Source organism: Lagopus muta, chromosome Z (genome assembly GCF_023343835.1).
Source record: "Lagopus muta isolate bLagMut1 chromosome Z, bLagMut1 primary, whole genome shotgun sequence".
NCBI lineage: Eukaryota > Metazoa > Chordata > Aves > Galliformes > Phasianidae > Lagopus > Lagopus muta.
In genome coordinates, this window is record NC_064472.1 from 32,284,697 (window position 1) to 32,311,817 (window position 27,121).

Consider the following 27,121-nt stretch of genomic DNA (forward strand, 5'->3'; position numbering starts at 1 on the left):
CCGCTAACTCCTGCACTAGGATTTGTTTCCCACGTTGAGATAGGTGGGTTCCATGCACAGGCCAGGGACCACGTCAACTGCCCCATGATCAAAGAACCCAAAGTTTCTGCCTCAACACCAGCCTCTGAGCCAAGCGTTGGATTCAGGGTGACATTAGACATGCAGGCAGATTCCTTGGGAAATGTAGAGATCAAATGGAAGAGACTAGCTCTTCTGGGAAGACAAATCATTGGGATATGGACCTCCACTGCTGCCATCTCAGAGGGGCCCTCAAAACAAGATGGAGGCCAGCATGAAGCGTGAGCAGGCACGGGGTTGGCAGGAGGAGGCAGTGTTCCACCCAGGCTCCACCTCACAGTGCATCCAGGTTCCAGGGGTGGGTGGGCAGCATTGTAATGTCATCACAGCTGAACTCTGAGTTCAGAGGGGTGGTCCCACCTCTGCTATTGTGGTTGTGACCAGCGCTTAGCGATGGTTGACAGCAGCTCTCTCTTTGTCCCTGTTACCCTTGTCCTTCTCTACGGCCTCATGTTCCTGGCAACCGGAATCTCCCTGCTCACTGTGATCCGACACCTAAAGGTAGGAGAGATATGACGGTGGGGGTGACTTGTGGCTGGGGGACTCGTGGCTGGGTGAATCACGGTCAAGCCTTGGGACATCTCAGGAGTGTAACTGTGCCATGTCCATGTGCCCACAGGCTGGCAGACGACGCCTGCGGTGGAGGAAATGGTGGCGGCGAGCAGCGGCACCAGAGCCAGGTGAGCCCTCTGAGGGTTAGCCTGAGCCCCAGGCATCCATTTCCCAGGAGCATCCGTCCCCAGGCAGGGCCTAGCCTCTGGGAGCAGCTGAGCCGCGGCCCAGGACGTGGCACAGTGCAGCCTAGCCAGATGGGCCCACGGCATGGGCGTGCAAACTTCTGGCTTCTCCGGGCTGTGGTGGGTGTGTGCTCAGGGCCTGGCTGGGCCTCTCGGCAGGGCAGAGCTGCAGGTGACATCGGGCTGAAGCCAGGCTGCAGTGACAGCTGTGCCAGGCTGCATGAGGCCCGTGGGCCGCAGATTGGACATGCCTGACCCAGAGCATCCCCCGAGTCCCCAGCCCACCGTGGCTCAGGATTTCTCCCTGTTTTGCAGGTGCTGAGAGACAGGCAGCCAGACACAGCAGCTCCCAGTGCGAGCCACTGCACCCCTGCAGGAAGGCCGACCAGGAGCTCCAGCAGCTGGTCCTGTCAGGGCTGCCTGGGTGCAAGGCTGTGCTGGGCCCTGACTTCTGGCAAGCGGCCTGGAGGGACCTGGAAGAACTGATGAAGCAGAACAGCCTGTCGTGCCACTGTTGCAGCTCCTCTGAGGTTCGATGCTATCCCAGAGAAGGCTATGACCACTCCTTGACTGCCTGGCAGAGCACCAACAGAGCCAGTGCCAGTTTGCACCCCTGGACCCGTGTGGAGCGCTGGAGCCCACAAAGCTCTGAGCATGCACAGATAAGCCTGAAAGTGCACCTGGGGGCCCTGCACAAACAGCTCTTGCTCTCCCAGATGCAGGCAAGGAGAAGGCAATGCTGCTCTGTCCTGCCCAAACATATCAAGCCAGGGCAGACTCAGCCTCTGCTGCAGCACCGTCTGAGCCCCTTGCTGCAGGCCAAGGGTGACTGCATGGCAGGCAACATTCTTAAGAAGCAAGAGCTGAAATAGTGGGAGGGCCCCAACCCTACTGAGATCTTCCAGAACCCACTGGTGCCATGCCCCTCACTGCTTCTGCTTCCCCAGAATATAGGTCCTTCTAAGAATCTCATTGAGTTTGTTCTCTATTTCCAGGGCCAGGTTGAGGCACAGGGGCATCCCAGGAAGAGGCAGCAGCACCACCAGGGCCAGCCTGAGGAGTCAGCAAAGATTCTTTTGCCTCTGTGCGCAGCACCTGAGGAGACAGAATGTCCAGCAGCTAGAGCAGCACTTCCTGGCCCAGCCAAAGCAGCACGGCTAAACAACAGCAGCAGTCAAACGGGCACCTCAGACCTGGATGTGGCTGACATTAAAGCTACCAGGGCAGTGCCAAAACTGCAGGTCAATCAGGTGACTTGCGGGAAGCTCTCCATGCACACAGACAGAAAATGCCTGGACCTAAAGTTTCAACTCTCCCTTGTGACAGTGCAGAAGTCCACAGAACCTCTGCAACACTTACCGCCAACACAGGATGCCCCGCTCTCCACACCCAAGACGAAGTGCCCCCTCCATCCTGACCAGGTCAGGAGGCAGCAGTGTAGGGCCAAGGCACCAGGATCCTGCCTGGTGCCCACGTACTTCCACAGCTGTGAGGCTCCGTTCCTGACCGAGGAGGAGCGTGAGACCCTGGAGCTGCACATCCGCTCTCTGAAGCTGAAGCACCTTGGCCTCATTTCAGGCCATCCGCTGCAGCCAGCAGTGTCCTGGGAGAAACAGTCCACCAGCACATATGTGACTGCACCATCTGGGGCAGACTGGATTAAGGCAGGCCCCAAAAGAGACAAGTGGTGTCCCTGGTAGAAGAAGTGCCCTAGGAGAAGCAAGAGCAGCTGGAGCACCAAAGCAGAAGGCAGCAGCTCTCCACCTGGCAGTGTAACGTTCTGTGGAGCACAAAAGAGTATCACCACCTGACGCAGCTCATCATCACAGCCCTGCAGTGACCCTGTCTGTGGCTCCAAGAAATCGTGCCACTCGCACCGTGCCCAGGATGCTGCTGCCATACCCACTGACAAGAAGGTCTACGTAGTCTGGGCGAAGATGTGCTCAATGCCCTAAATGTCTGTCTCTAAGCCCATCCATCTTGCTTGTAAGGAGAGGAAGGGCCAGGCTCAGCAGCTCTTCTCTTTAAAAAAATCTGTATTTTTTTAAATAAATAAGCTTATTTACTTGTGCCACCAAGATGCGAGCTGTGCCCTTTTCACCTGCCAGCACTAGTCACCCACACTGCTCCTCCCCAGAGCTGCTCTGGGGGCCCAGCCAGGAGGCTGCTGTCCTAGAGGCTGAGCAGTGCTGAGACAAATTTGAATCACAGATCATAGAATCACAAGGTTGGAAGGGACCTACAAGATCACCTAGTCCAACCGTCCTCCCAAGACCATTGCTACCATAAGCTACTAAACCATACCTCGTAGCTCCTCATCCAGGCGCCTCTTGAACACTGCCAGGGACGGCGACTCCACCACTTCCCTGGGCAGCCATTCCTGTGCCTGACCACTCACTCAGAGAAAAAGCTTTTCCTTATGTCTAATCTAAATCTCCTCTGGTACCCCATTTTTAAAAACGGTAAAAAGAATGACTCCATGTACTACCAATATGTCAGTCTCACCTCTGTGCCAAGGAAGATGGTGGAACAGATCCTCCTGGATGGCATGCTTAAGCCACATGGAAGGCAGTGAGTTTATATGGGAGAACCACCATGGCCTCACCAAGGGCAAATCCTGCTTGACCAACCTGGTGGCCAACTTGTTGTCAATTCCTCGGGTCGTGTTAGTTACCTGGGAGAAGAGGCCAAACCCCTCCTCATCACAGCCTCCCTTCAGGAATTTGTAGCCTACAATGAGGTCTCCCCTGAGCCTCCTCTTCTACAGTCTACACAATCCCAGCTCCCTCAGCCGCTCCTCATAAGACTTGTGCTCACCAGTTTCATTTCCACGTTCCAGAGCCTTCATATCTTTCTTGTATTGAAGTTCCCAAAACTGAACACAGAACTCAAGATGCGGCTTCACCAGTGCTGAGCACAGGCTGATCATTACCTCCCTACTCCTGCTGACCTCAGTATTTCTAACGCAGGCCAGGATGGCACTGGGCCTCTTGGCTTCCTGGGCACACTGTCGGCTCACGTTTAGCCAAGATCAACCAACACCCTCAGGTCCCTTTCCTCTTCACAGTCGCCCAGCCACTCGTCCCCAAGCCTGTAGAGCTGCATGGGGTTGTTGTGGCCAAAGTGCAGGACCCTGCACTTGGCCTTGTTGAACCTCATCCCATTCACCTCAGCCCAGAGATCCAGCTTATCTAGATCCCTCTGAAAGGCTTTCCTACCCTCAGGCAAATCAACAATACTTCCCAACTTGGTGTCATCTGCAAACTTACTGAGGGTACAAACATTTTGTTATGTCTTTATTTCAATGAGGCAACAAAACAGGAAAAGAAAAGAGAACCTCACCTTCCACAGCAGTCTATTCGTCATGTTTGCTTATTTGAAGACGAAATATTTAAGCATGAGACAGGGTAATATATTCCACATTATTTTGTATTTAGTTTGTGTGTTAGAATGTCTCTCTTTTCTTATATATCTTTGGAATAAAATAAAACTGCAACATTCGGATACTATTAATATCAGTCCCTAGTTTTGGTGTGCACTTACTTCTATTCTTTTCTTTACTAGCAAGGATATTTAATTGCTTCCTTTCCTCAGCTTGTACAAACACCTCATACTGTACCTTCCCTACAGAATAGAGCTCAGGAGAACATTCATAATGGTGGAGTTTGAAATTCAATTTCCAAGGGTTTTGGCTTTACAGGAATACTATGCTTTAGGAAGAGTTATTCTGGGCCATTTTTAAACAGGTATTTTTATCTGCTAGTAAAAAACTGAAAGGGTTTTGGTACTGTCCAGCCAAAGAACATTACTATTACTGATGTACACAACTGACACTTCATTCAGCAATTCGTAAACTCTTCTCACAGAACTACTGACACGTTATGTAATTACATCTTTTAATGATGTGGGAAAACTAACTTGCCACACTGGTAATAGGTATGATTACAATCTGACTACAAAACAAACTGTTTTTGTGAATTACCATTATGGAAAAAACCTAACATTGATTCATCTTAGAAGAACTTATAGGAGAAGTCTACTGAGAAGCTTAAATAACAGGAAACAGCAGCAATCTAATAGAGCCTGAATTAAGGGAGAGCAAATAAGGCAAATGTTTTACTTTAACATAAGTTAAAAAAATAGTAGCAAAATACACTCATGCACAATACTTTAGCATTTCTTTTATACATTATACATTTATGCGTTACTCAATACGCAGTTGTAGTGTGGTATAATCTGGTTCAGTAACAGTACTTTCAGACATTTAAGTCCTAGGAAGACTATGTTAAGTCCTGTAAGTAATGGCCTCAAATTCTTGACTTTCCTATATTCTACTCTAGCATTAATCAAACTTGATGAAGGACATATCACGAACCACTATTAAACATTCAAGGAGCTCCAAAATCTCAATGCTCAGATTTAAATGCATGTTGCGTAAGACAGAACTTACCTCACAGAATGCTAGTAAAATGGAAGCAAAGAGAAATCACAGAATCACAGAATTGTAGGGGTTGGAAGGGACCTCCAGAGATCATCGAGTCCAACCCCCCTGCCAAAGCAGGTTCCCTACAGCAGGTCGCACAGGTAGGCATCCAGGCAGGTCTTGAACATCTCCAGAGAAGGAGACTCCACCACCTCCCTGGGCAGCCTGTTCCAGTGCTCCGTCACCCTCACTGTAAAGAAGTTCTTCCGCATGTTTGTGCAGAACTTCCTATGCTGCAGTTTCTGGCCATTTCCCCTTGTCCTGTCTCCACTCACCACTGAAAAGAGTCCGGCCTCGCCATTCTGCCCCCCACACCTTAGATATTTATAGACCTGGATCAAGTCCCCTCTCAGTCTCCTTTTCTCAAGGCTGAACAGACCCAGTTCACTCAGCCTTTCCTCATAGGAGAGATGCTCCAGGCCCTTCACCATCTTCGTGGCCCTCCGCTGGACTCTTTCCAAGAGATCCCTGTCTTTTTTGTACTGGGGAGCCCAGAACTGGACGCAGTACTCCAGATGAGGTCTTACCAGGGCAGAGTAGAGGGGAAGGATCACCTCCCTCAACCTGCTGGCCACGCTCTTTTTAATGCACCCCAGTAAGCCATTGGCCTTTTTGGCCACAAGGGCACACTGCTGGCTCATGGCCAACCTGTCGTCCACCAGGACACCCAGGTCCCTTTCCGCAGAGCTCCCCTCCAGCAGCTCATCCCCCAACCTGTACTGGTGCATGCAATTATTCCTCCCCAGATGCAAGACTCTACACTTGCTTTTGTTAAACCTCATCGGTTTCTTTCTGCCCAGCTCTCCAGCCTATCCAGGTCTTGCTGAATGGCAGCACGGCCTTCAGGCGTGTCAGCCAATCCTCCCAACTTCGTATCATCGGCAAACTTGCTGAGGGTGGCCATTATCCCCTCATCAAGGTCATTGATGAAGATGTTGAACAAGACCGGACCCAGCACAGACCCCTGAGGAACGCTGCTAGTTACAGGCCTCCAACCGGACTCTGCACCACCAACAACGACCCTCTGCGCTCTGCCAGTCAGAATGTCAATGTTTCAGTCAAAATGTCAATGTTTCATACCAGCATATTAACATCATCTTAATCAACTACTTACTAGTCTCATTTTTTAAAGCAGTTTCTTCTTTTTCAATTGTTACCAATAAATTTTCGGTGAGATCTGCTCTTTTGCCCACAATTGCAAAGCCATTCCAGACGTACATCATTTCCTGACAAAAAAATAAACAAGACAATCTCATGAAATTGCACGTACACTTAACTAAAGAGAATACACTGGGGGAATGTTATGGAACATTTTGAAAACATGAAAATACTGCCTACAAAAACTTGTTTTAAACAATATGAAAGGTTTCAAAGTTTGTCACTGTTAAGAAGCCCAAGAATAAAAGTAATCGTGTTACTTCAAATAAGCACTCGAGAATGTGTAATGGACATTTCATCAGGTACATATACATTTTCAAAGGCAATCATAGGCTCTATCTTCCATGTAGAGCAACAGTAGGTAAAACTTTTCCTGTGGTTCTAATACATAAATACATCATAATATATGTATCCAGCAACTGCATCTAATATATTCCTCCAAATCTTATTTAGAATTAAGCATCAAGCAAATCCTATCAAAAAGCTCCCCCGATGCTTCAGTAAGCAATATGGTTGTTTAGATGCATTAAAGTGTGATGTGATAAAAATTGAAGAGAACGAGAGAACAGTTATGCAGGTTTTATTCTAGCCAAAAATAATCTTTGCTTTCATGACAAAGTACAGTATACAGTACAATTTGGTTTATTTGCATTGTAATTACATCCGTGAAATACAAAACAATGTCATTTTGAAGCAGATACAATACACCACTCAAATATTTCTGCTTATATTTCTGCTGTAACTATGTGGTTTTTCAGATGGTGTCTGGTGTTAAGAAACACCAACTTACTAGAATTGTCATCAGCTGTAAATCACAGAATCACAGAATGGCCTGGGTTGAAAAGGACCACAGTGATCATCTAGTTTCAACCCCCTGCAATGTGCAGGGCCGCCAATCACTGGACCAGGCTGCCCAGAGCCACATCCAGCCTGGCCCTGTGGAAAATCTGATTTGGTTTTGAACTGCCATTAGTACATTTTACAAAAATCCCAAGCCACTCCATTTGCATGAATGCCAAATTTACTTGGAAAAAAAGTTTAAAATGTAATTATCAAATACATATTACCTGATAAAATGTAAGAAATTATATTAGAAATTATACTCCTTTTCTTCCCCACAATTTTTCTCCATTTCTTCATTTAAAATGGACAAAAAGAAAGCAAGTATAATTACCAAGGCAGGTAATATCAGCTTCACAGGTTGAGAACTTGCATAGCGTCGAGCTTTCCTTACTGCAAATTTTTCAGTTGGAATAGATTTTCCTGCAATTCTCTGTTTTAGACCATCCACTTGTCTAAGAGGAGACAAAAGAGAGCTCAGTTTAAGTAGTTTTCATTTCCTTTAGTCTCATGTAGTAAGATATCATACTTTTCTGGGAAGAATAACAACTGTGTGGTTTTCCACCCCACAGTATGCTGATGCAAGATGTATGTTGCTAATAAATGCATTTTAAACAACGTGATGGTAAAAAGTAATGCAAAAAGTTGAAAAGTTGATGATAAAACAAAGGGAGAAGGTGATACAAAACGAAGATATTCAAGTTTTTGTATTCAACATATTCAAGTATTCAAGATATTCAACTAATTTCAATTAGTTTGTGAGTGTGGGATTGGGATGGAATATAATGACTGAATATCTAATTATTTCATAAAAGTTTACCTGAACAAAGATACAATGTCCTCACCGGTACTTTTCAATTCATCCTCTGTAAGCATACATAAAATTGCTGCTTTTTGGAATACATATATTGCCTATTTCATAAACAGAAATCAACATATTACCACACTGATATGCTGTGTTCAATGAATACACTAAGAACTGAAATCTCTCATCCACCTGAGAATTACTGGAAACACTTCATGCTGCAGTGAAGTACTTCCAGTAATTCTCAGTTGGATAGAACTATTTATGTTTACCCATGCATTTATTATGTAGTTTAATTTTATTTTCAACATATTTATTGGTATTCTTAATAAGTCAATATTAAAATCCTTCCCGCAAAAAGTGAGACAATTCACAATACAAATAACTGATAAAAAAAAGAAGTTAATGACAAATGAACTATTCTAATGAGTATTATCTGATCTGAGCACTACCTCAAGGGAAGTTTGACTTAGCACAGAGAAAAAGCAAACATCCATAGTTCTATTTAAGACATTTTCACTTCACACAAAAGATACTATCACTGTTTTTTGTCATAAACAGGATGCATCCTCTTTTCCACCTACTATAAAAGAATTACCTAAAAAAGAAGAGATGAAAGATCTATCCAAAATTATTTGCACATTGTGCTTGGTTCCTACTCTGAGAGTAGTTTTAGAAGGATAAGATTGGCTGACCAGCTTTACTCAAAAGACTCCATTTCCGGAAGACTTTTTATTTCATGTCACAAAGCATGTGCTGACTAGACATGCCTTCATCTTTTTATAATTAATGAAAACACTGTTTCTTCAGCCAAGTTCTATTAGCTAATATTGGAATTCAATTAGAATTGCAATCAACAGTTTTTCTTTCCTGTTTTCTCCTCTCAACTGTGATGGGCGCTTCTGTTTTTACTGAGATTAAGGCACTGTTAAATGGTACTAGTGCTTCTGTCCTTAACCACACAGTTCAACCTACAATTTAGTTGCACTGTCCCTTTACTCACAGATTTAAGAAGAAAGGAGAAATTAAACTTATTTTGCACAGCAAAATGCAAATGTAACTATGAGTGGCTATTGGAATATCATATTAATGTCCACCTGACCATTTACCTTAGACCACCTGCTCTCTTTGCTCAGCAGGTCTGCATACCGATATGCCTGAAGCCAGTTCTGCTGGAAGGTGTAGCACCACATCAGTTCCCAGTAACAGAGGTGATGAATCTGCTTCCATTCTTGCTGGGCTGCTATGCAGTCTTGGAATGTTAACTGCGCCTAGGATTTAGGTAAGTAGGAATAACAAAAACTTGTTCCGTTACAGTTCCATGATAGAGATGCATCTAATTACATAGAAAATTCTTCTGCAGCACCCAAACAAAGAACAATCAACTTCAAAAATCACATAATCTGCCCCCTCAGTTTATCTTAGAGTAAGACTTGCAATCAATACTGACACTAGATGTCAACAGGGAAAACAACATAATTACTATTTCCAGTATACTTTGAGATGAATCATAGGTAATTTTTTTTGGCACAAAACACAGCTGTACACTTAACAAGTAAAAACCTTAAAAAGCAAAAATTGATTTACCTTTTCAAAATTTCCTTTCAGCGTATCTATTCTGGCAGCATAGAACAGTATAATGGAACCCTTGAAAGGAGAGGTGAAAAATACTTAGTTATTACTTTAAGCTTAGGGAAATATATTACTGTTACAAAATTTATTGAGAATACACACATTTGGAAATTTTTGGAGGTAGGGTTCAAGGAGACTGTCTGCTTCCTGAAGATTGGTGTCCCCTGTACCTAGAAAACATAATAAATCAACCTCAGTTTACCTACAGAAAATATGAACAAGGACTTTAACACATGAAAAATTACATTTCCAAAACATATTACGACACATGTATAGATTAATGAATGACCAGTTTTATTCAAAAGCAGAAATATCATTAGATCATATTATGTGTCTATAAAAATCAATTCTTGTCTGGTAAGAACTAATGGCTTTTAGTATAGAAAATGTTTGTAGGCAGAAGATAAAATACATTAACCTTAAAACTATTCCATTATAAATTTCTTTTATATTTTCAAGTCCCTTTGATTGTTTTAACAGGTAAAGAAAACAATCTCTAGCTGCCCTCTTTCCTAGTTTTAAACTCAATAACAAAGCATGGGTGATACTAGAAGAAATGAAGTTCATCTTAATTTCCTAATTAGCCTAAAGAACAAGGGCAGAAAGTAAAGAACATAAACAAGTCTGTTAAAGATGCATATACAATTAAAAGTAACTTGTAGGCCCACATGGCAGAATAATTCTCTGTATGTTTGATCTTCCAAGAAAATTATTTAGGAGTACAGACCTCATTCCTGAGCTGGCTTTCACTATTCCTGATGTTAATATATGGGAAAGGACTTGTCAGAAATTAAAAGTGCTCTACGAAATTCTGCTGTTACAATCGAAGGACTCCTTCAAACAGAACCTGATGTCAGTGTAATACAGCATCTGTCTAACTACTTCTTGGAGCATAGCTTTGTCAGAGAGATCAGTTTCAGAATGTAATGAGTTACACAGAAATCTCCTCTTACAAAACTAATAGCCCCAGATTCTAAATTCAGTTCAAATAGCAGAATGTCTGTCACAATGTGTAATATGACTGAAGAACTACACAGTGGGTCTCACCAAGGATTAAGGAGACATAAGTATGATAAACCAACAGGGTAAAAGTACACAGAATGGCTCTCAAACTGCTGCCAGATGCTCCTTCCCACAGTTGATAGAGGCCCAGCTCCTAAGAAACATCACACACACATGCAGAATTAATTATCAGTATACACAGTTACTTTCAGTCATTTACAGATCAACCAAACCCCATTTTAAATATAAATATTTCATAATCTAGGACTTCATTATCTCAGATCCAACATAACATTCTACCAAAATACTTCTGACCTGCCAATCGCAGCTGGCCAAAAACAGCTTAAGTTAATGCTGAATAGAATTACGTATGAATTCCACAGACCATGCAGCTACACAGGCCTAAATCCCTTCCTCACTATTTTATTGATATGAGCCTTTTAGAATAATGATTTTAACACTGTGTTTTATAGAAACTTCTTTAGTGTTACTTTTAGACAAAAGTCTTCCTTCACAGAAATCACTGTGGTTATTCTCAATTCACTCCTGTCAAGTCAGCCACTAATTAGAGTTTCTGATCAAAATAACAGCTTTGCTAAGAAACCAACTTCTAGACAGTTTCCAGAAGCTACAATTTAATTTGTGAGTACTGAAAAAAAACAGGGACATAACATTTCGCTACTACATGTGAAACTTCTTTTTATCCATTTCAGCTTATGTTCATTACAGGGCAGCTTGGTTCCTCTGGGGATTAAGATGAGCTCAAGCCTTCCCTGCTTAAGGGCAATGAGTCTTTAGAAGGTGATTTAAACAGTTTTTGGGGAAAAAAAAAAAAAAAAGTAAATTAAAATAAATGAACAGTAAAATAAAATTAAGGAGTTTTATTGCATAGCAATTGTTCAGCTTTCCTTTAAACTTCTATAACCTTTTCACTTACGGCACTAATACGTACCGTGAAAATTCTCCAACACGCAGTACAATTTGAACAGGAAGCAAGAGAACGAATGCCTCTCTGCTGAAACCTATTTTTATATAAAATACTAGTGGACAAGCTAGGAGGAATATGATCATATTCTCCCTGGCTTATGAACAACATGACACTTAATTCTGTGTAATTCTGTGGGTTTATTTGTTTTTTTGTTTGCTTCATTTCTTGAAGGTGGCAAAGGCAGTATTAAAGTGCTGCAGAATAATAAGAAGTTATAATTACAGATATCTCAGCCATGAGGAACAGAGGTACTGGGATTGCACAGCAAGACACTCGGAACTTCATTCTCCCAAAGGTAGGAGAAAGTGAAGAAAAATATGTAGAACAATGACTCACTGAGCCAGAAAAAAAAAAAAAAAAAAAAAAAGAAGCTGATATTCTCTTTATAAGGATCAGGAAAAAGAAATGAAATTGTAACTTGAAAACCATCTCTAAAGCAAGCTCATGATTTTCCTCCATGAAATCCTTCCATGATTCCAAGAATCATGACCTTTCCTCTTGAAAATCCTTTTCAAGATTCAAAGATTCAGATATCACCATATCTGCTTTCATACCTGCATAATCTCTTCTACTTATTTTTTTAAGAACACTGAAGTAATAATCAACAATGTATATCATTATATATCTAGTGTGAAATGCATGGTATTACATACACCAGGTCTTTACCTGGGAAAAGTCTAATTAGAAAAAGCAAATACAAATCCCATACCCTATTGCCAGAAAATCCAATAAACTCTAAAAATCGGAGGATCCTTGCTGGTAAAAGCGACAGCATCTGCAATACATTTCAAACAAGCATCAGACAAAAAACTTACACACATTCACACAAACTGTGAAACTACTATAAACTACAGCTAGAATGCTAACTATTATATTGAATGCTCTTACATATCACTGAAAGAGTAAAATACACATGAACTCAAAAACAGACATGCATGATTAACAACATGCAATCAGTTTGCAGCTTAAGGAAAACTCGAACACTTGATGATCACCCAGCATGGAAACAGCAAGACAGAATCCATCTGTTCTTTTTCAGATAATGACTTTCCTGTCTTCAGCTGATCAGAACTGCTTGAAAATTTTGAGCCATGTGGAATAAGAGGCAAGTATTATCTATTTTGACAGTACTTATCAACAATTGTCATCTTCCTTTAATCCCAGTGAAATGATACAGTGGTATCCAAAAATTCCACTTTTTCCTACTTGGGAAGTATGGAACCAGCAGACTAGCAAGTCTATCTTTTCTAGAAATATTAGCTAATTTTACCATATTACATGCACTTTCTAATTCTCCCATAACTGCAATCTCCACATTCTATGCAAGAGAAAACTTTTAAAGATCACAACCACCTTTTCAAAAAATATTACAGGAAGGTCTATTTGAAGGTCAGCTTTTGTAAACTCCATTCACTCTACTATATTCTGCCCAGAACAGACTTTTTCTTTTAAGCTTCTTGCTGAGAAGACTTCATGAAGTATAGGAGGTCAGAGTACTTGTGAAAGACATCTACCAGTTGCTTGGGTTTTAAAGACTGACAGGTGCAGAGAGACCTGAGTTCTTCTGACCATACTCAGAACTGGCCAGCTCCAGTCTGGAATGATACAGAAATTAAAATACCAGCAGAAATCAACTCTCACTGTTGTTGTGATAGATGTGAAAAGGCAATGTAGTAATTGCAAATAAAAACATCAGTGGATGCACCCAGTCGTTTCTCGTTCAAATTCAGTAAGCTACAGATTGTTCTTCTGAATTTGTGAATGGTCTACAGTAATTCACAGTGACAATTTACAGTATGTCAAAATAATGAAGCACAAGAATGGCATGATGGGAGAGAGAGAATAAAAGCATTCATTCCAGATACCTTACAACCAACCGTAGAAGCATCTTTAAAAGTCATGCTAGTAATATATAGGTAAGCATAGCGGCTTTCCATCTTAAGAATTACATATGTTATTAAAATAGATAAAACAAAATTTAAAACAAATTAGCAGAAAAATCCTAGAAGACACAACGCAAAAAGCCGCTACACTTTTCATGCTTCATAAAAGCTGTAAAACCTACAAACATGTTTTACTAACTTTTTAAAAATAGGATTACAGTATTATATATGTAAAGAATCCTACAGAATTACTGAAATGAATTTATGTACTCTGGAAAAGTCATACCAGATTGAATGCTCCAATTCCAAGTTTTACCCCTCCTTCAAACTGGTGGTAAGTTTCAATTTTGCTTTTGTTCCCCTGAGTCATCTGTAGAACCTGATGACATTCTCTTTTGATGCACAAAAAAAGAGGAGAGATGAGAAACATGACTTAGAAAGTATACTGAATTTAATCACTACCATTTCTATAAAACAATCTTTTTTTTTTCACCCTCCAGTTTGGAGGCATTTATTTGACTGCTTATACCAACACTGAATCTGAGTATTTTCCAATAGCTTACTTGTATATTTGGTAACTTGTCCTAATTTTGAGGCCACCTTTGATAAAGTTGATCATATTTTCATCCTGAAATACAAAATATTAATTGTACAAAAAACACATATTTAGCTATACAAGTAACATACACAAACTTTCAGCAACATTTTACTTTATTTAGCACTTTACAGTCACTGGAAACATTAAAAATGTTTTTCAGTTAATAGAATCATCTTTAAGACTAAAGTTAGCACATGCATTATGTTCTCATAGAAACATTTTTCTGTTGCGAGTGATGAGCTTCAAAACTCAGAAGAAGGCAAAGTGAGCAGCTGTTTTTTGACTGAACTTCCAGCACGTATAAACAAAAAAGAAAGCTCTCCACCAGGTGGTGCTGTAGGAATCTTTTAAAAAATTTTGGAATGATGATTCTGACACGCACAACCTCGCAGAAGATAAACCAAAAAAATCCCTAAGCAGATGAATTATGATTGCTAAACAACAGCTATTACATACACTACTCAACATACATGTTTATTATCCCTAAGAAAATCAAAGCCACGATCCACTAGCTATCAAAAATAAGTTCCTAAATAGCAAGATGGCCAATGATTCAGCAGGACAGATTTTTGTTTTTTTCTCTTAGAATTAACATAGGAGGGAAACATGTGCAAGCATTTCAGAAATCCTGACTGAATATTCCAGGACAGCACATACAGTGTTGACAGTAAATAAATAAACAAACACACATAAAAAGACTATCAGAATTAGGAACTAAAGGAAGTGCTGGTTCCATGGATGGACAACCATTTTGAAAACCAACTGTTCTGCCTGAAAGACTGAACACTTAAATGTGGGTATTTATTACAAGTATTCTTGCTACACCTCTTTCTAAATAACTACAATCTCACTGCCACCACCATCCTCAGATGAATGGAGGTCAGCCAGGGGGTAATGGAGTATGGTGGCAACCAGCAGATCAGGGTATTACAGCAAAAAACAAAGCAAATGAAACAACGGACAGCAAGTGCTGCTTCACAGAAGGAGTACACTTGCCCTAGGGGTATTTCACTTCATTCAGCCCCAAAGCTGATCTCCTTCAACAAGCACTTAAAAATTATCTTTGTGCTTAAAAACAAAATCAGAAAACAAATGAAAGAAAAAAAAAAAAGGAAAAAAAAAAAAAAAAAGAGAGATTTGCTTCTGTTTCATTAGGAAAGGAAAGACTGCCATTCCACTCCTAATATTTCCTGACACTTTGGACCTAAGTATTCTATTAAGTGATATATAAAGCTGAGCTAAATTAACTATTTGGGTCAAATTGATCCTATACATTTGTGTCTCACTTCTTCCTCCTAGTTTATATCTGAAGGGATTATCACCCCTCCTGGGAAACTGGCACTCTCAAATACCTCTCTGAAGTGCCTCTATACCAATGCATGCAGCGTGGGAAGAATTAGAGATCTGTGATTACAGAGACATGGTGGGATAGCTCATATGACTGAAATATTGTCATGAATGGCTACATGTTTTTTTTTAGGAAAGACTGGCCAGGAAGAATTGATGGTGTAGCTCATTTGTATACAGGAGAACACCTGGAATGTATGGAGCCCTGCCTAAGAGTGCATGATGAGCAGGTAAGGATTAAAGGAAAGACTTAACAAGGGTGACTCTGTTCTAAGTGTTTACTACAGAACACAGGATCAACACAAGGAAGTAAATCAGGCCTTTTACAATCAAAGGCCCTGGCCCCTCCCTTGTGAGGGACTTCAACCATCCCGACATCTGAGAAGGAACAACACAGCAGGGCACAAACAATCCATCAGGCTCCTGGAAAGCACTGGTGATATATTTCTGTCAAAGGTGGTGGAGGAGCTAACAAGGAGAGGTGTGTTGCTGGACCTTGTTCTTACAAATAAAAAAGGACTGATTAGGGACATGAAAACTTCAGAGCAGCCATTGCTACAGTGACTATGAGATCATGGAGTTCATGATCCCCCAAGAAGGAAACTGAGCAATAAGTAAGACTGCAACCCTGGACTTCAGGAGAGCTAACTTTGACCTTTTCAGCAACCTTCCTAGAATTATCCCGTGGAAATAAGTTCTAGAAGGAAAAGGAAGCTGGTTAACATTCAAGGATCGTTTCCTCCAAGCTCAAAAACAATGCACTCTGTGGCATGTGAACTTCAGCAAGGCTTTTGAAAGTGTCACTCAGGATCCTTATAGTTAAGTAGGCTGGACAAGTGAATGATGAGGTGGATTGAGAACAGGCTGAATAGAAGGTCACAAAGGACTGTGATCAATGGTTCAGAGTCTGGTCGGAGGCCTGGAGCTACAAGTGTCCCCCACAGGTCAATATTGAGTCCAGAATTGTTCAGTATACTCATCAGAGACTTGGATGAAGGATGGGAGAAGCTGGAGTGCCTTCTCAGCAAGACTGATGATGATATAAGATTGCGTAGTGGCTGATAGTCCTGAGAGCTTTGCTACCATTCAGAAAGATCTTGACAGTCTGAGATGGACAGAGAGGAACTTCCCGAAATTTAACAAAGGTAAGTACAAGGCCTTGCACCTAGGCACCAGTACAAGCTGTGGGCTGACCTGCTAGAAAGTAGATCTGCAGAGAAGGATCTTCTCCACCACTTATCCTGATGGATAAGTTAACTATGATCTAGAAATGTGCCTTTGTGGTCAAGACAGCCAATGGCATTCTGGGTTGTGTTAGGAAGAACACTGTCAGCAGACTGAAGGTGGGTAATCTTTCCCTCTATTCAATTTTGGTGAGGACGCAACTGTAGTATTGCAAACAGCGCTGGGCTCCCCAGTCCAAGAGAGACACAAAAGAGCTCTTTGAGTGAGACCAGTGAACGGCTATTAAACTGATTAAGAGACAGGAGCTTCTTTTTTATGAGGGAATGCTGAGAGAGCGGGACCTGCTTACTGGCTAGCCTGGAAAAGAGAAGGCTCTGAAGGGATCTGATCAATGCATACAAATACCTAAGAGTAGGGATGAAGATGAGGAGACAAGCTCTTCTTGGGGGAGGAGAAAGCATGAATGAGGATGAGATGAAAGAGGCTCATCCTACAAACTGAAATACAGGAAGTTTCAAGTGAACGTCATGAAAAACTTCTTTACTGTGGGGGTGACTGAGCACTGGAACAGGCTGTCCAGAGAGGCTGTGGAATCTCCTCTGAAGATATTCCAAAGCTATTGAGACACAATCACTGGTAATGTGTTGCTCTAGGGAACCCCGTCTGAGCAGGGATGTTGGACTAGATGGTCACCAGGGATCCTGTTCCCCCTCAACCATTCTGTGATCTAAAATACATTCATTAAACACTTATTAAACATCCACATAAGCAATCGAAGTATAAGAGACAAAAAATTCATATTTAAGAACACCAATATTAAGTCTCTAAAATACAAGCTAAACAAGAAGATTAAAACAGCAGTAACAGTAGACCCTCCTGTGAACAGAATAATTATCTCAACAATGCTAAGGCACATCTAATTTATAGTCATTCATTACTATATTGTCCCTGATACCATTTCAAAAGGCCATGGAGAGTCACGCTGAACTAAAGACAATGGCACAGCAGTTTAAGTATTCTTAGGTGGGAAAAAAACTTCATCCTTTTTGCACAAAAAAAAAGACTCGCTCTTCAAACGAGACATTTCCTCACACTTGAACATCTCTTTAAACAAGTCCTGTATAGTTTTAGATGTGATGCCAGTAATTCAGTATGACACCTTCAACCATTTGATCCTGGGTATTAATGACATCTTTTCGTTATCCACAGAAACAAAGCAAAACAAAAAGTCTGAAGTGATAGTATTGCTTGATAGCATAGCATTTGCTGTACTTTCAATTACTGTCATAAAGTAACATCAGTTCACTCAGAGGAAGTTTTTTTTTCTTAACTCATCTATTCTGGAGATAATGCTCTACCAGCACTAACATCTTCACATCTTTCCAGTAAACTGGTACATAGAAACACAGAATGGGAATGATTTTACCTGTACAAAGGTGAGAGCTGCTTTCTGCAGTAAGCATTCCGCATAGCAGATTTCAGCATGCATTTCCTCTATATAAGAAAGAAAAGTAATCTACTGTCAGCAAAGCTGACAGTATCAATATTCTCCTCTTGAGGTCAATGGAACAAATAAAATGCTGCCAAGAAAAAAGGTCAGACTCTGCCATTGCTGCTTTGACAACTACTGAACAGCAGCTGTAACATGCAGATCCCATCAGAACTAGTAATCGAGAAGCTAGCTAAAAACAGTATTTTGTTTCACCTCTCCTCAGACAAAAACCTTGATCTTGTCATGGCTGCCTTCTGCCTAGGGCAAAAGCTTCTTACTACTCTGGTTGATAATCTCCTGTACTTTCCATTGATACTATCTTTAAATACAAGCGTAGAGCACCTAGTTCTTCAAATTCTTCTTTCAAATCTGAGAAAACTTCCATAGATGAACACTAACACAGTGGCTCAGCTGTTTCCTAAGTCCAGTAAGACATTATGAACAAGCTTTCATTAAGTCATGCTAAACAATCTGAAAGCCCCAGGCAGACTGTCCTCATGCACCACTAAAGTCCATTTGACTTAACACACACGACAGGAGTTACTCTGCTACAAGAGTAACTGCATGCTGCAAGACCAGACACATGCATAAGGCTGCTGTATGTACAGTGCACACACGGTGAATTTGATGTGTTCAGTATAAGGAGGGTTCTTTTGTGTCATGTTAGAAAAAAATGCATACTTGATTCTGCCTGAATCAGAAATAGTAGATCAGCATTTTCAGAGCCATGAACAATGTACTGATACCATTTCCCAAAACACCTTAAGGCAAAACAGACAAGCACAAAACTTGTTAATATATTCAGATTCAAATACAACTAATGATAAGGACTTATTCCACAGCATAGGTAATTCTTAAGCTTTTCGCAGCTATCTTAAGTTGAGGGGGAAAAAAATAAACCATAACTGGCTATCAAACTCCTTTCTTACTTGATGCATGCTCAGAGCCTAACAAATGAGTTGGAATACACAATTTTGAGAAACTATGCATTAAAAAGGACAAATAAGTAATTGATCTGCACTAAATATTATTGCTTCCAAAGGACTCTGCAATACTGAAGATGGCACATGCAGGAATTTTTTTTCCTGTAAGATACTACTTAAATTATAGAGCATAGCATATTAGTGCACACTGATAGAGTGTTCTCAGGCTTTTTAAAATTCTGTTAATTTAACTGCATTATAAACCACTTACCTTCACTCAGTTGATCCACTGACTGTTTAGAAACTAGATTGGACAAAGACTCTACCACTGTGTTTTTTTTCCTGAATCTGAATCAGTCATACATAGAAGAAAAGAAACACAAACAGCATAAGTGACATTCTGAAAAGAACTTTATTATTTACAATTCTTAACCAATTCCAACACAAACTGCAGACATTCTTAAGAAAGTCGTAATTTAACAATAGCTACATTTTTTTGAGTGATTTTTTGAGAGGTCTATCCAACCTTAATTTATTTTCCAAGTACAAATGTAATCTATGTTAAGTATACAACAGCGTTTCCAGCTTCCATCTATAAAGTTCCTGCCTAATTCAACACACATGCAGAAACACTGCTGGGGAATGAATCAGTGCCACAGGCTAAAAAGTTTCTCACTGGACCTCTAGCATTTGAAAAGAGACTTCTGAGAAGAAAAGTCAAACTGATGGCAAAGTAATGTAATTGCCAGAACTGCTGCAGAAGTCTTTTTGATGCTGGGTAAGCCACTTTAATTCAACTTCAGATTTTAATGATTATTTTTTTTCTATTTGTTCTCAAACTTGCACAGGGAGCTACAATGAAAATAAGGGGAAGATGTTTTCAACATAAATGAGTAAGTATTTTATGTCCTTTTATGCCAGACATGGAATTTCATATTGGACCTCCCAGAGCAGAAGAGCAGACATTTCAGTTTTAACAGATCTCAGTTATCCATATTATGACATACTAGTTTATTATTTTAGTATCATGTTTTATTATTTTAGCATCATTATTTTAGTATCACGTTCCCAAAATGAATTCTCTGATATTTACAAACAGCCTTACGAAGAAGCTCAACAAACAATTCAGAAAAGGAATACATTTTCCAAACCAGGGAGTCATTCATTAAAAACATTGAGAGCTTACTTAGAATCATACAATCATTACAGTTGGAAAAGACCTCTAATATCCAGTCCAATTATCAACTCAGCAACACCATACTCATTAAACCACATCACTCAGTACCACATCTACAGGTTCCTTGAAAATCACCAGGGACAATGACTCCACCACCTTCCTGGGCAGCCTCACCACTCTTTCAGAGAAGAAATCTTTCCTAATATCCATCCCAAACCTCTCTTGGAGCAACTTAAGGCCATTACGACTCGTTACCACTAGACATGTGGGAGAAAAGGCCCACTCCCACCTTGCTACAATTTCCCTTCAGGTAGCTAATTGTTTTAGAAGAAACTTAAGTACAAGCCTGGTCCTCTTAGACTATTTTGTCTACTTTTGAAAACAATTCTTAAAAAGAACATTTTTATAAAGAAAAGGAAATTTTAAATAGGGAGCTTTAAGCTACTGATCTCTATGGAGAATAAACATCACAGGTTGAAATAGCTCAGAATGTCAGCTTTGACTCTAGGTCTACAGTGCAATCAGCACTTTAACTTCACAGGTTATGAATACCTAAATTTGACAATATTAGTAAGCATAATCTTACTCAAAGTAATTCGATAGGTGACTTACCTCATCTTTCCAAATTTATATCTCTATCATATCAACAGCATCCTGCCATGGAAGCACTTAGACAGCTGGGGTATCTCACAAAGAACACTCACTAGATTAAGTACTTCATAAATACAAATTGCTTGGACTTACCTTTGGCAGGTCTGCAAAGCTTCTTTCATTGTAGAAATTCCCATTTGTATATCCTGTTGTTCAAAGGTCATAGCAGCTTGCATAACTAAAATAGTGCTGTACCCAAGGGCATGGTACATACTATCCTTAGACCTAGGGCAAACATAAAAGTTTTGCACATTTTAACAAAAATTTAATTTAAAAGACAAAATTAAATGCTGTCTGAGACACCTACATTAGCTTATGTAAAAACAAAAGAAAAACAGAAGACTTAAGAATATAATGTAGACAAGGGCAATTTTCCTCTTTGTGCCACTTCACAGGCTACTGCTGCAGCAAGCCCCAGAAAATGTCCAAAAGTGGCTTCATAAATACCTGCACTTAATTATATTGCCATTTGTAGTTCATTGGCATATCTGCTTCATTTAGCTAATTAGGCCATGACATATTCCTTTGGCTCTGCCTTCACTTAACAAAGGAGATAAGGACATCCTTAGAAAATGGTTAACTCACCCCAAGATACAAAAATCTGCATCTATGTCACAGAAAGGGCAGTACACCTGAAATCAGTTCTGCATAAAAGGCTACACTGAGCAAGCCTGATTTTCACAACATCAGAAAAATATTATCACACAGTTAAGAAGTTGTTGGAAAGAGGTTCTCAAAGTGAAACCTACCAACCAAGTTTGGACAGCTTCAGGAAAATGAAGACAGAACACATCTCCTGCCACTCTTTCGCTGGTGCTGTACTTCTCCTCTAACATACCCTTTCCTAACAACCAGTTTGAACTTTCTAAGCCTCAACTTAGGGCAACCGCCTCTTGTTTTACCATCTGCCACTATGGATAAAACTCTCTCTGCCACTTCCCCTCAATAGCTGCAAACTACTATTAGATTAATCCCCCAAGTCTCCCTGTTGCCAAACTAAAAACAGCCCACCTCTCAATCACAGAGTTATATGTACATAATTTTCTGGCCACGCTGCTATCCCTCCCAGGATCCTCTCCAGTTTCTTCAGTGTGTTTTTTTTAAATCAAGGAACTTACACCCTGGGAGAGTTTTGGAAACAGAATTCTTCAGTAAGAACAGGGAAGATTTATCAGTAGGCTATTTATTTCTTATAGGTATCACCTCCTCTATTTTTTAATGTTCTTTTTGAACTTACATTTAACTTTCTTTAAAAGGTTATTTTTCAGTAAAACAATTTTAACTTCTTTCTTAAAGGTGGCATTTGTTTCTTTGCTAGATTAAGCCCTCTTCTGCAGATTAGCTGAATATGCTGTATAATAGGCTCAGAGTCTGCTAACTGCCAGGAACTCAGTGTTGAAATCAAGGTATCTAGAGTATTATTTTTCTTCATAGCTTAAATCAATTACAAGAAACACTTCACTGTACTTTAAAAAACCCATATTACAGTATAAAATGGTGATATGACTTACAGAGCTGTTTTATTATATGAACAAAATCCAATATATATAATGAAAGATATACTAAAATATTTTGGAAATGTGTGTACATGTATTTATTAATATACACAACCCTTATATGCAGTACTATTTCACAATAATTCAGAAAAATCTAACTAGCTTTCTGTATTGTACTTTCTCAAAATGTTGCCCTATAACAAGCAATTTTGTGTTTGAAGACACAGTGCAATATGCACAGAATAGAACTTAGATACGCATTAGACAGTTAAATTACTTTCCCAACATTTCACTTAACAGTGCATTTTCACTTGTCTGTACTGTCTACCTAACATTACCAACCCACCATTGTCACTCAATCTTACTGTTGTCAAACAACAGAGCAGGAACTTCACACCACTCTACCAACACACATTACAGAACCCCCTCACTGAAATACCCTTTGACATAACACACAGCAGACAGGAAAAGGACTGTGAATAGGAGTCACACCCCAGACACACAGATTACCCACAGTCACAGTTCACCCACACAGCTCACCAGCTAATCTTTCAAGTTCCCTAGCTACCTACTCTTGAACTCAATGTGGGTATGGCCCAGTAGATGATTTAAAATAGCTACTAACCAACACCTCCTAGAAATAATGAGCTTGTACTGTACAGGCTTCAGTTCTAATCCCAAGAGTTCTTCTCCTGTATTTCTCTGCAGTGAAATGGTAATGAAGTCTCCTTTCATAAATCAGAATAATTTACAGAGCAAGCAAATGACTGCTAATGTGTATCACCATGTTTATCAGTATTGCACTGATGATTGTGATATTGAGAAAGCAAGAGCACACACACTTCAGAACATTCTATGTAATTCTGTCAGTTTATGAAGACTTTATTGTAAAGGGCAAAGGCAAGAGGGAAGAAGATAATCAGAAAATTGAAAGGTTTGATTTAAAAGTAAATACAGATGTCAGGCAAATGTAATTTAAAAACCATTAAAAGAGTATTCTGGAGGCATTTCTTCATCTTTGTTAATGTGTGAAAAAACATCTCCACTGCACAAAGTCACTGATCAAAGACACGTTAGGTGAGGTCTTTTTCTGTTTTTTCCTTCTGCAGGTGAAAAGACTATTTCTTTAACAGTTTTAGTGATGGACTAGAGAAATGAGCAGTTCTAAAACCCCAGAATACTGAGAAATACTTTTGGACAAGAGGAAATAAACGAAAGCTACTATCTTCAGAGGCTTTAAACCGATCTTCAGCTTACAGATAGTATATTTTACACTGTTCATGGAAATTCAAGCAAATATCATGACCTCACCATGGGCGAAGTAATTCCAGGGCTTCAGAGAACTTGTTATTTAGAAACAAATTCAGTGCCATTGAACATTCTTCCAGAGAACTCTTGAGATCCATCTTGGATGCCCTAAAAAAAAAAAAAAGGAAGCTTCTTAGTGCAGTCAAGTTGTAAATATAAACACAAAAATATGTTTTCTAATATAACTGAACAGGTGCTAGATAGCAATTGTATGGTATTGCTCATTTTTAAAATCTAACATTACAAAACCAAGTCAGACTATTTATCCACACTACAGATCACTTTATCCATGCTACAGACATATAAGAAAACTTACTAAAGTGATGGTTAGCATTTTGCCATCCTGTTTAGCAGTCAATATGCAATGGAGTCATTTTTACTAATATTTGTGTAACAAGCATACAAGTAATTGCACCTAACCTCTCATATTAGTATAAATTGCATATTAGTATAAATTGTATTAGTATAAATGTAGCATCAGACTCTATTCAGACTCAAAGTCTGGAGAGAGATGACAGCATAACAGCTTTAGTCCAAGAAAGCAGTAAACAGACACTCACTCTGCAAATAACCTCAAAATATTCCAGTCAGAAGCCTTCAGCCATGTCAAAAGTTTTTGTTCTTCCTAATTCACTTCACAGCTAAGTTACTTGGAATTGCTTAAGAGCAAGCCACCTAACAAAACTTCTACCTCAACCAGTTTTGTCTGATAGTTAAGAAGCACTCATAAACTACTCCATGTGTGGAGCTGGTAACACACCAGACATTCCCAGCAGTAACAAGTAGCTAGCAGCTACATAGCCCATAGCCTTTAAAGAGCGCATCTGGATCTGGAAAAGATAATCTGTTTACAGCTTTAAAACAACAGGTTTAGGCTCCATAATGGGCTTTATTCAAGAATGGTTAAGCAGTGCCAAGCAACAGATCACAGCAATGAGATGAATATTTAAGTGCTCACGAGAAGAGATGAATCCCAAAGGAGGAATTTAAGAAAGACAAACCATAGGGAGTTCAGCTATTCTAAATCTGGAAGAAAGCATGCAGGAAAACAAAACAAAACAGAACAGAAAACCTAAACAAAAGATGATATTAAAATGATTGGAAAAGCTTTTACACAGAAAACCCCCTTTTTTTCCCCACCTCTCCGTTACTTTTAAAAACATTGGTTCTGCTTGTGGTATTCATTCTGGGGCAGAAAATTGGGATAAGGCTAGATGAACACTGAAAACATTTATTCAAGTTTGTCCCTTTTTTAACAGCATACATAAAAAAAATCACTTCATAGAGATATACTCAGCACTTTGAAATCACTAACTATTTAATACTGAGCCTACCAAAAGGAAAATCTTGCACTTCATTATAAAAAATTGTGAAGTTGCAAACTGCTCATCAGAGCCCTCCTTTTTTAATGTCTTTGGGATACTGTTTAAAAGCAAATAGACAAAAGACATATCCTGAGCCTGGAGCTATGGGCTATATCTGGCTAAAAAAGAGATGTATTCTACACACTAGGTACTACTTAGGGTCATACATTCGTTTTGTTACTGAAAGATGCTCTGGTGATTGCAATACTGATGTAATCCCTACAGAATAATAAAGTAAATTTTGGTCAACTAACTACAGAAGTACATGATCACACACAACAATGATTTTATATAGCATTTAATCAACGCAGGAAGAATAATCCTTACTCAAATGTTTTAACAATCTTTACTAAACTTTATTTAGTTACAGCTGCAAATAAAAATATCACAATAACAAAAACAAAAGTAACAAGTTATAAACCAGATAAAGTAACAGCAGTAATTTTTCTTCTGCTTCTGTCAAACAACTCTGTATCCTGTTATTTCTATACTGCTCTTCATACCCTAGACCGTATTACAAAATATAGAACATAAGGAATCAATTCACAATTCAAAGAGTGTCAGCTACTCTCACCCAACCTACACATTCATCTTTTGCTATAGTAGTTTCATTAACCACAGGTCTTTTCTGTTTACTCAGAAAGCTTTATAGTGTGCATTTAACTATAAAATCACTGATTTTACTAGAAGCCAGAGCTTTGAGAGTACTTAGACTGTAGTGCTACAACTGAACTGTAAAAAAAAGTGTTCATTTATTCCTTTTTTCTTCATTTTCCAAGTCCTAAACCTTATACAAGTCTGTGTGAATTATCTCCACTAGATAACTAAAGCCTACTCAATGACAGCAGTGTATTTCATTATGCATTTTTCATTTCCCCCTCGCTATATGTATTTTCTCAAATTTCTGAATCTCACACATCAACAAAAAATTAAGAGAGGGAAAGAAGAAAAGTAGAAGCACTGTTTCAAGATGCCTACAAAATTAGATGCCATTTTCACTATGACTTCAACAGGATCACTGACAATTTTAGTTTTCCCCTTTTAATAAGGTTTGCATAATCTCTTTGATTTTAGACTCTCTCCTCTAAGTCCTTAACTTAGATTAACTGATTAATCCTTCCTATCGGCTCCTCCTTAATGAGGAGAAAAAGGAAAGTGGTTTACCAAGTATACAGATTTTTATTCGAAAGCAACAATTTGCCACTGCTGCAGGCAAACACAGACAAGGAAGCTCCACACCTCCTTGGCAAAACAGGACTTTGCACTTCATTTAAACTTGTTCAAGGGGTTAAACGTTTTCCATTAAAGCCATCATCAGTAATCAGTATGTTTGTGATCCTATTCTCATTAATAAATATTGTCTTGATAAACATTCAAATGTACTAAATATAACCAATCAATATAAGCAATCTGTGTATTTGAATTCTGAATGTCAACAAAATAGTCCAAATTAAAAGATTTATATCGCTAGCAGAGAAATGTATGTGTTTTTACATATCTTCTTTAAATGTCTTCAACAGCATACTCTCCAAAGAGCAGTGGTAAGAAATAAGAGACTCATTTAGAACAACTGAAAACTTCACAGAATAGTTAGCTAATTCCATAAGCAGCACCTGCAAACAGATAGCTATGAAAAATTAATTGCTACCTCTCTCTGTTCCTGCTACAAGAGAGAGGGTATGAGTTAAGCTTTCAGTAACAAAGCATCACTACCACTGTGCCTTCCAAGGCTTCTGTGTCCACATTTGAATTTGCTAGTTTTAGGAAACTAATTTCATACAGCATGTGTTTGGTTAACAAATGGAATATGTAATCCGTCTTTCCAGAGTAAAAATGGTTTCATTTGAAGAAATTCTCCAAAGAAAAACATCAACAAAAATTTAATAGGCTTTTCCTTTTTAAATACTACATTTCCACTGATTGCTTCATTTTTTTTTATTTTTTTTTTTTTAAGTAAACACAATTGAGATTTAG

General features: G+C 39.5%; 2 protein-coding genes across 4 annotated transcripts in view; one reads left to right on the forward strand and one right to left on the reverse strand.

Annotated features, from left to right (window-relative positions):
• Nucleotides 1-27,121, reverse strand: part of TTC39B (tetratricopeptide repeat domain 39B) — a 90,730-nt gene that overhangs the window by 18,663 nt on the left and 44,946 nt on the right. For all 3 annotated transcript variants that reach the window (XM_048930506.1, XM_048930507.1, XM_048930508.1), the window contains 14 exons: nt 23,787-23,891; nt 21,073-21,204; nt 19,423-19,499; nt 18,163-18,230; nt 14,170-14,234; nt 13,893-13,998; nt 12,433-12,498; nt 10,781-10,889; nt 9,836-9,903; nt 9,689-9,748; nt 9,211-9,372; nt 8,117-8,208; nt 7,631-7,751; nt 6,413-6,524 (listed from right to left, as the gene is read on the reverse strand). In XM_048930506.1, the coding sequence (XP_048786463.1) occupies nt 6,413-6,524; nt 7,631-7,751; nt 8,117-8,208; nt 9,211-9,372; nt 9,689-9,748; nt 9,836-9,903; nt 10,781-10,889; nt 12,433-12,498; nt 13,893-13,998; nt 14,170-14,234; nt 18,163-18,230; nt 19,423-19,499; nt 21,073-21,204; nt 23,787-23,891 (1,343 nt within the window). The remainder of the gene's footprint in view (nt 1-6,412; nt 6,525-7,630; nt 7,752-8,116; nt 8,209-9,210; nt 9,373-9,688; nt 9,749-9,835; nt 9,904-10,780; nt 10,890-12,432; nt 12,499-13,892; nt 13,999-14,169; nt 14,235-18,162; nt 18,231-19,422; nt 19,500-21,072; nt 21,205-23,786; nt 23,892-27,121) is intronic.
• LOC125686485 (uncharacterized) lies at nt 920-3,810 on the forward strand. Its single transcript, XM_048930510.1, has 2 exons — nt 920-1,345; nt 1,811-3,810. Exons 1-2 carry the CDS (start codon nt 1,301-1,303, stop codon nt 2,513-2,515), a joined length of 750 nt encoding a protein of 249 aa, XP_048786467.1. The 5' UTR covers nt 920-1,300; the 3' UTR covers nt 2,516-3,810.

Excerpts from the sequence above, each read along its gene's own strand:
- LOC125686485 (XM_048930510.1), top strand. The coding sequence starts at position 1,301 with ATGAAGCAGAACAGCCTGTCGTGCCACTGTTGCAGCTCCTCTGAG. Across the intron at positions 1,346-1,810 it reads ACTGTTGCAGCTCCTCTGAG|GGCCAGGTTGAGGCACAGGG; the intron begins GTTCGATGCTAT and ends CTCTATTTCCAG.